The following is a 9,920-nucleotide window of genomic DNA, read 5'->3' as shown; positions in this document are numbered from 1 at the left end:
TTTAAAAGTTGAAATTGTTTGTTTAACACAGAAATTGATCAGGGGAGGCTTTCCAGGAGGCAATTTGTTTTTAACACAGTTGAACAAAATGGGCTTAAAAATCTAAGAGTTAATAACAGCATAATTTTGAAAGGTCTTCTCAAAGTTACTGCACGGACATGTATATTAATTAGAAAGAAAGACTTGTTTTTTCTGAATGCCCCCCCCCCCCTCCAAAAAAGAGAAGCTCCTCTGTCAAAAGGGCAGAGCAAGACATGGTCAATAGGCTACCCCACAAAATCTCCCATATGCAGCAGCTGTGGTGGTGAAGATGATGATGATGATGGTGGTGATGATGATGATGATGATGATGATGATGATGATGAGGATGATGCAATGATAATGATGATAATAGTTATAATAGTAATAATATAATTAAAATATTTTTTTGTCTTACAGATGTTCTGGAAGGGTACAATGGAACCATCTTTGCCTATGGGCAGACATCCAGTGGAAAGACTTTCACCATGGAGGTAAATCATTTATATCTCATTATTTATTCAAAACACAAAATGACTGAATCCGACTGAGATATTGGTGTAATATATTTGCACTTTAATAATGCAGTATATAAATATGGATCATCACGATCGAAAAATCTTTGTAAATATTTTATGAGGATGATATTAGCTTTATGATTAGATTATTTCAAGAATTAGGGGAGGTAAGCTGGAGATAGAGGAAAATGAGAAGGAGGAGGTGTTGATGTAAATAAGAAGGAGAAAAACAAAATTAAATGATTGAAAAGGATTGTTGATGTAATAAAGACAGCAATGATGATGATGACAATATAAATAATGATAGTTATGATTATGATGATGATGGTGATGTCAATAATGATGGTGGTGATGATGGTGGTGGTGGTGGTGGTGATGATGAAGATGATGATGATGATGATGATGATGATTGATGATTGATGATGATGATGATGATGATTATGAAGATGATGGAGTTGGTGGTGATGATGATGGTGATGAGATGACGATGATGATGATGGAGTTGATGTTGATGATGATGACAATGATGATGATAGAGTTGGTGGTGATGAAGGTGATGATGATGATGATGAAGATTATGATGATGATGCTGCTGCTGCTGATGATTATGAAGATGATGGAGTTGGTAGTGATGATGGTGATGAGGATGATGATGATGATGATGATGAAGATGATGGAGTTGGTGGTGATGATGGTGATGATGATGATGATGATGGAGTTGAGTGTGATGATGGTGATGATGATGATGATAGAGTTGGTGGTGATGATGGTGGTGATGATGGTGATGATGATGATGATTATGAAGATGATATGTACCAAAATTGTTGCTTGCAAACATCGCCTCTAACAAATCATTCATGTTTTTTGTATTTGCAGGGTGTTATGGGTAATGCTCAGTATATGGGTATCATCCCTCGTATTGTGCAAGATATCTTCAACCATATTTACCAGATGGATGAGAGCCTGGAGTTCCATATAAAGGTATGTAAAAAATGTTCTAGGACAACTTCATTGAGGGCAATGGCTTTGGAGAACAACTCCCTTGGGGATAGGGAGGTATGCTGGGCTCTGGTGCAATGCAGTAATACTAAAGTAGGGCCCTGACTTTTCAAATAATCGCGCTATTTCTGATCCGGTAGCTCGCTGGATTAATCTCGAGCTTGCAATCCTAATTCAACTGAGTATTACTTGCAAAATAGTGTGCTATTTATGAATTATCCGGCTAATTCGCAGGTGCAGACGCACTCGACATTCGACTCGGGATTATTTCACGGTCAGACCACAATGCATCGATGCCTCGCTCAAGAACGGGTTTCTTGGATATCAAGATTAATCGCGAAGAGGGCTTATCGGGCTAAAATCTCGAGATTGAGCAAACTTTGGCTGTTGCAGCACCGCCTATTGTAACTTTGCCTTTATGAGAACTACCATGGAAACCTTGATTTTCATTGGCTGCTGAGCCCTGTTACCATGGCAGCTACGGTAATGGCAAAGTTACATTGATGGTAATTTTTTTTGTGTAGGAATTCCTGACATGAAAACCCCTACTCTAAATTCTAAGGATTTAAATCTCGTTCGGCTGTGAAAAGTGACCAGTCAAATATATATTTTTTTAAATCTGAAGTATTAACTTTTAAATCTCAAAAGATTTAAAGAGAAATTCCAGTAGTTGCAGTAAACACTGATTTCATGAGAAAGTCTGTAAAACCAGGCTTAATTGTCAGTATATCATCGAGGATCTAGATCTGGTACAGTTACATAAACTGAACTTTGTGAAATCTTGAAATCTACGCTGAAAAATGTTCAGACTGAACTTCCCCAACACAGATAAGCGCACGTGGGACTGTGTATAATTATTGCTTTGAGCGTCGGGCCCGACGCTCTACCCGAATCCTGTGCTTATTTGCTGATTTCTCAGCAATTACACAATTTCTTCCAGAATCCTTTGGCACATGCGTTTTATTTATGCAAACAGACACTTTGGTGGTCATTTCATTGGATTCTGTACGAACTCATTTTGGTATCGTTACCAAAACTAGCATTTACCTTTAAATCTAAATCTGTTAGCTTTATATTTAAATGCACAAGGATCAGATCTTAATCTAGTGTTTAGCTGGTCACTATTTACAGCCAATCCAGATTTATTTTAAATCCTTGGAATTTTTAGTGCAATTGGACATGTGCATGTTGTCACCTTAGCCCGATGAATACATTTAATAATGAGGTATAGGAGACACTAGGTGGTTTCAGACCGCCTCGAAGTTCGTCAGTTCCAGGTATTCTCTGATGGGGAAATTTACCCCGATCAGAAAATACCAGGTATTTTGGTAATGTGAAAGCAAACTACGCGTAATTTCCCCGAAAGAAAATACCCGCTAAATAGTAGGTACTTGGCGAAATTACGAGAACTTTCGCGGGGATTTTTCCAAGGTCGCAGGTATTTTGGCAATGTGAAAGCAATTTACGGGAACTTTTAGCCCAGCGTGTCGTTGGGCGCGGGCGCCGTGGGTGGCTGCTGGGCTAGTGGTTTTGAATCTCGCGCCTTGCCTGCTTATTAGACCATACTGCGCATGCTCCTAACTTCAGGAATTTATCCCGAAGGGTATGTTTCAGGAATAATTAATAGGTATTTTTTAGCCTAATAATGTTCTCGTAATTTAACGGGGATTCTTGTGATCAAGGCGGGATATTGAACTAGACCTTTTCAGTGAAGATTATTTGATATAATTCAGAGTGCTACATAACTTTTTAGAAGCACTTGCCCAGTTAGGCAAGTAAATTTTTTAATACTTGCCCAAAAATCTATTTCACTTGCCAGAAAAAATCATTGAAAAAAAAGTGTTACCCCTCCAAAAGAAAGTTTTGCGGTTTTATAAACCATTGACCTTTTTCTCTCTTTTGGCATGAACTGATCTACCTTATTATTGCATTTCTTTGTCCAAAGTGATTTTATCTTGCCTGCCATGACAGAAATTAGGGTCAATATATCATATCGACCCTAATTTTGGCCATTTTCTGTGAGAATTTTGCTTGCCCAATTCGGGCAAGTAGTTTTGGTCTTTACTACAAAACTTTTGCCTCTTAACTCTAACTTTTACTTGCCCCGGGCAATCAGGCAAGTGCTTATGTAGCACCCTGTAATTATAATTGGTATGAAGTTTGAATTTGATCGATATCATTGTGATGTCTGCAGGGCAGGGAATAATTTTTATTTTTTAGGGGCTATTTTTCTTTTCTACATTGAGGCCAGTGCAAAATATATATTTTTTTTTTTGGGGGGGGCTCTTTCATTTGAAAGGCTACTTTTTAGGGGTAAAAAGATAATTGTGCAGTAAAAGCAAATATTACTCTTCTGCCACAGTTAGATAATTGAATTTTGTGAATCTTGAATATTGTTTGGAACAGATCTTGGGGTAACTCTAAAAAGAATGGTTGCCCCAGAGCATGCATTTTGGGGGAATTTTAGGGGCAATTTGGGCTATCAGGTTGAAATCGCCCGTCGTCCATATGTATTTCCTTTGCTGGATGACTGACAAATATATAACCTGTAGATTGTAGGAAGAGTTGTTAATGGTCAATAATTCAATATCTGGTTCATCAAACCCTAAGCTTCCTGAAAATCCACCCCCTAATACTTCTTAATGAATCAGATCCTGCCCCCAAATTATTGTCGAGACAGGTGTCGCGGTTACATTCCATTCCCCTTGTTTCTCTGTTGATTTCGTGAAACTACTGCATATCATCTGAACTTCAACTTCATGTCGGATGTCTATTACCCGGGGAGGGGGGGGGGGCAGTCAAATGTATTGCTGTACACACGCGTGGCCAAATTATTTCCAAACACCCCCTGAATGAGTTTTTCTCTGTGTGCAAAATAACCCCCTAAACAAGTTTTTCGCGGGCTTTATTTACACATTTTGGCCCCTAAACACGTTTTTCTAGTCTTAAAAAAAAAAGCTTCAGAAAAAAAACATACCCTAAATACGTTTGACCCTGCGGTTGACCATTGACTAGCCTTTCAAAACGATCCCCTTTTTTTGAAAATCAATGTTTTTGATACCCTTAACGAGTGCACGCGCGACCCGTGTCCAAAACTGAAAAAAACACCCCTTTAAACGCGTTTTTGGGGTCACGCGTGTGTACAGCAATATATTTGACTGCCCCCCCCCCCTCCCCCCCGGGTTTATTACCCATACTGCCCCTTCACTCTGGAATATCATCCGCATTATGAAAGAACTCTCCTGCTTCAAAGTTAAATCCACCGTAAAAGCTACTTGTTCAAAAAGTATTTTAACGAGTTCTTTCTTTCCTAAAAAATAGTGATGCATTTGATCTGGCAATAGAATGCCAAGTCCTCCCCAAGAAAAATTTAATGAAGATAAATTGAGAGATGTCAATCAAACTTAACACTGAATTGCTGCCAATTACTTCAAAAATTGAACATAATAAGAAATGTCTTATAGATGCAAGGCAAGGATGTCGCTTTTCAGACTAATGTCTGAATTCAGTTATTTTCAGCATATTTGCTGCCTTTATACATGTAGAAAACATCTTTTTCATGTGGGAAAGGGGTCATTGTAGATGATTTTCAGAGTTTTTAATCGATTCTGTGGCATTGTTGTATTTTACATCTGATTTGTATGAAAATTATTACCCTATAATTGTTAGGTACATGTATGTCTCTTTATTTAAATTCACTTTACCAGTATTCAAAGAACATTGGAAGTGGACTTGGCCTCTAATATGTATCCAAAAGTGCCACTTTCCCTTCAAGAACTTTTTCCTGTCCATCCTAAAATAAAATCCTATTGGGAGTTTATTGGCTTTTGTGATGTTCTCTCTTTTTTCCTTGAGACACCACTGCATGTTTGCCCAGGTTGTTTCTTTGAAAAATGTTCATAGTTCATTTATTTCTTCCTTTCACAAAAAACATTCATACATGGTAGTTAAAAAAATAATAAAAACAAGATAAAACAATGGATTGTCAATGTTAAAGATACATTGAAGTTGTTACATAAATCATGTCATTTACATTACAGAGTAGAATTCTGGACACAAAAGTTACACAAAAAATTACATTTCTAAAGAAAGAGGAGACCTTAAAAAAGCTACACCAACAAGGTCCCCAATTAGGATACGATAGGTGTATAGATATTTTAAGTACAATAAGACTACACAACTAAATCTATATGGAAAAGCAAGGTAGCATTTAATAGCGGAAATTGCCCCTGTAGATTCTATTTGGTTATGATAATGTGTTCGTACATGCCCTTCCACTGGCACTCTCCTCTTCCTTCCTTTTACACCCTCTCTTATTTCTTTCTTCCTACATGTACAAGTATAAACCCATTGCTGTGGCCATTTCCCATGCTCTTGCACATGTAATGAGGTAATATGAATAGGACATCCCTTTTCGTTAGAAAAGCACCTGCCGCATATGTCAGAAAGGCTACTATGCCTGTCAGCGAGGTCTGTTCTCACGTTAGGCCCATCTGCACAAGCCTTGGTTTTCAACTTTTTCAACTTTTTTCTGAGATTGATATGCTTTTCACACTGCATTTCCTTAAACCCCATACTATCCTTACCCCCGGACTATCCTTAACCCCATACTATCTCTTTTTTAGTTTCACACTTTCTTTCTTAACCCCATATTATTTGCTTAGCCAGGGTTAATGATTCAACCCCAAACTATCGCACAGCTCATGAATGTTGATGACTTTTGTCACACTGAGCGTGATTACCATGCAATTTCAACTTCTGTGATTGGTTAATGCCTACCCCCATTTCCCTTTAATAGCCCCGTTTGGTTACACACTGCAGTTCTTAGCACTGCGATTGTGGTGCTAGCACCGAAAGAAGCCAGCTAGGGCCAGATAATACAGTGCTAGCCCAATAGCCCACTTGGGCAAAACATACTGTAGTGTGAAGCCAAAGTGGGCTAAGCTTAACCCCGGGAAATTGGTGGGGGCAAGACCCCCCCCTTCTTTTAGCCCCACTTACATGTTTTTCCCAGGGTGAAGGCAAATTTCTGTAGTGTGAAAAGCATACAAAAGGCAAATTTATTTGTTGGGGTTGAATTTACTTTTAAAGGGGAGCTTCACCCTGACATAATAGTTGGTTTGATAAAGCAAAAAGATAAAAGTAAAAATCAAAGAAAATCCGTCAAAGGATAACAGAGTTACGAAGTTTGAAAGTTGATATTTTGTGACGTCACAGACAAGCATCGCCTCCACAAATATTCTCATATGATTACGATGTCTGTATGTCTGGTTTTTTTTAAGTTGGTTTACAATTTGTTCAGGGTCTTCATCCCGCAATGTAATTTGTGAATCCCATTATTACATTACCATATAGATTGATTTTTTCCCCCATAATACGTGTTTGTAGTATGTAACAAAAAGGTAATCTGCAGAGAGGTACTGTACAAATGCATTTTGAAATGTTTTCAACGAATGCAAGTGAAAATTGTCTGTGCTAGACAATGTACTAAAATTATTAGATTTACTTGAAGATTCAGAAAAAAAAGTCTACACTGTACATACAGTAAGGCTGTATTTTATTTATTTTTTATTTGGGCGAGATGTTTCTATCATAATAATGATAAAATAGTAATAATAATTATATTGACTGGCCTTGAGGGGAACATCAAATATGTCGCCTGCAACAGAATTATATTGGCCCAAGTCTTTAGACGAGGGCAATATGGTTCTTTGGGCGACATATTTGATGTTTCCCGAAAGAAGAGCCAGTCAATATTGTTCTTATTACCTAAAGCTGTACAATGTGTAATTCAAGCTACTATTTGGAACAATATATGCCTGTTTGCTTATCACTACTTCTGATTCAGGTTATTCACGACCTTAGCGAAGTAACCCTTAAAGGGATGGTCCGGGCTGAAAGTATTTATAACTTAATAAATAGAATTGAATTCACTGAGCAAAATGCCGAAAATTTCATCAAAATCGGATAACAAATAACAAAGTTATTGAATGTTAAAGTTTAGCAATATTTTGTGAAAACAGTCGTCATGAATATTCATTAGGTGGGCTGATGATGTCACATCCCTACTTGTTCTTTTGTATTTTATTATATGAAATTAGGTTTATTCAAATTTTTTCCTCCAATAAATAGAAAGATTGGATTGACAACTGATTTAGTGCATTAGATATTTATTGCTGCAACTTATTTCATTATAAGGGAGACGTATTATTCACACAAGTATGAAATAATGAAAAAAATATGATTTTATGTAATAACATAAAAAAACGGAAAGTGGAGATGTGACATCATCAGCCCACCTAATGAATATTCATGACAACTGTTTTCACAAAATATTGCTAAACTTTAAACTTCAATAACTTCATTATTTGTTATCCGATTTTGATGAAATTTTCGTCATTTTGCTCAGTGAATTCCACTCTATGTATTAAGAGATAAATATTTACAGCCCGGACCATCCCTTTAATAAGCAATTGTGACGTAATTGTTACCTTGCAAGATTTTGCGCATCATGAATGGCGCGCACATACACTCAACGTGTAGGAATCTTGCGCTTGGGTTATGTTTGTGTATGCACTGGCCGTGCCGCGCATTATCTACAATGCGTTGGTTCATAAACTGGTTCCAACCAGCCAGATTTCTGAAATACTGAAATTAGCGAGCAAAATCGGCTCCTACTGCGCAAGCGCACCAGCAGAAATATGGCAAATATTTCCCTCTATTTTGTACAGGATTTCTATGGGCAAAGCCCGGGTAGAGCAACATGGCAAATGTTTTCCTAGTTGGTCTCGGATTGAAAGTAGCAAGCGAAATATGACTTATTTATCTCCTAAAATGCCTTGTATAGTTAATAATTACTATTATAATGTAATGAAAAGTGAAATATTAAATTACATGTATAAATGTGGAAGTTCTCATGAACATTTATGATTTGAAATATCTGAAACAATTTCATATAGAGGAACATAAATAGCTTTTTAAGGAAAGACGATACATGTTGTTCAATATTCAACCAGTTTAATATAGACATTGAAATATCTTCTGTACAATCTTTTTTAAAAGATTGTACAGAAGATATTTTAATAGAAGAAAACTAATTTTTCCAATACAATGGCAGATGTTATTAATGTCACCCAGAGGCCAAACCAGAGAAGGGTTGCTTTAAAGCTCATTGTTTCACATAAATGTTATTAATTATACTATGTATATGAAACTGCCATTAAAATGACATGCAGAGAATTGCGGTGGCAAACTGCCATGTATCCAGTCATGAAGATTACAGTTTATACATGTACCTCAGTTATATAAATTGGGAATTTCTGTGTACAGATTACATGTGCATACATGTACATGTACAGTACATGAATTTATCATGGATCATCATAAAATGATCTTGTATATCATGGATGTTTTGTTGCTTTAATACTCTGGATGAAAAGGATCAATAAAAAATGAATTATAAAAAAAAATTACAATGGATGGAATTGACCTCAAAATATTTCACTTGGAATTATGAAGGCGTAGGACAATGAATTTATGAAAATGAATCAAAATTGAAAGGGATTTAAATCTTATTCTCAATTTCCATGCATCATATTCATCACCAACGGTATTGCGCCCAAGTCTCCCCCCCCCCCAAAAAAAATAATAATAATCAAGCACCGCAGCAGAGATTTTGCGAGTAATGTTGTTTTCATTGACTGAACTAAATTATCATTTTATCCAATAGATACAAGTCTTATTACATCTAATAATGTATTTTTTATTTCAATTTACTTTCTCTCTCTCTCCCTCTTTCACCCAATTCGTCCCCCTATAACCCCTCTTTACCCCTCCCTGCCCCTTGCCCCCCTTGTCTCCCTTTCTCTCCTCTTTCTACCTCCCTACCCCACCCCCTCCTTTCGCCTCTTCTCTTTTACTCTCCACTGACCTACAGGTGTCCTATTTTGAGATCTACATGGACAGAATTCGAGATCTTTTAGATGGTGAGTCATGGTTGCTGTTGAATAAATCAATTTCAGAACAATATGAAATATATTATGCTTAATGACTGTAGGGATAGATCAGTTATGAAAACAAGAGCGTTGAATACGAGTCCATAATGCTACTTATTCTAGATGTTGTGATAGTACTGTCCTTTTTATGTATCACTAAGCCTCCAACATTCAAAATCTTTAAATACCCATAAATTCTTATTTTACATCATTCTTGTATTTTTTTAGGCTTGAAGAATTCTATAATCTTATTTTTCACATCAACTTGTATGATGAATGTTCCTGGATCTGTATGTATACACAATGAGCAGTTCTCTTATTCTGCTTTGGTGTCCCTCCCCCTCCCCCCCACCAAATTTTCTACAAAAACTTATTGATTGTTACATAATTT

At 36.8% G+C, this 9,920-nt stretch overlaps 1 protein-coding gene across 1 annotated transcript in view; it reads left to right on the top strand.

The window, feature by feature from the left end:
* The first annotated feature begins 442 nt into the window (after positions 1-442).
* Positions 443-9,920, top strand: part of LOC129274928 (kinesin heavy chain) — a 44,476-nt gene continuing 34,998 nt past the window's right edge. Inside the window, exons 1-3 of the mRNA XM_064108123.1 lie at positions 443-512; positions 1,413-1,517; positions 9,472-9,520. Coding sequence (XP_063964193.1) covers positions 507-512; positions 1,413-1,517; positions 9,472-9,520 — 160 coding nt within the window. The 5' untranslated portion in view covers positions 443-506. The remainder of the gene's footprint in view (positions 513-1,412; positions 1,518-9,471; positions 9,521-9,920) is intronic.

The sequence above is a fragment of the Lytechinus pictus genome, chromosome 13 (genome assembly GCF_037042905.1).
Source record: "Lytechinus pictus isolate F3 Inbred chromosome 13, Lp3.0, whole genome shotgun sequence".
NCBI lineage: Eukaryota > Metazoa > Echinodermata > Echinoidea > Temnopleuroida > Toxopneustidae > Lytechinus > Lytechinus pictus.
This window is presented reverse-complemented; position numbering and strand designations above follow the sequence as displayed.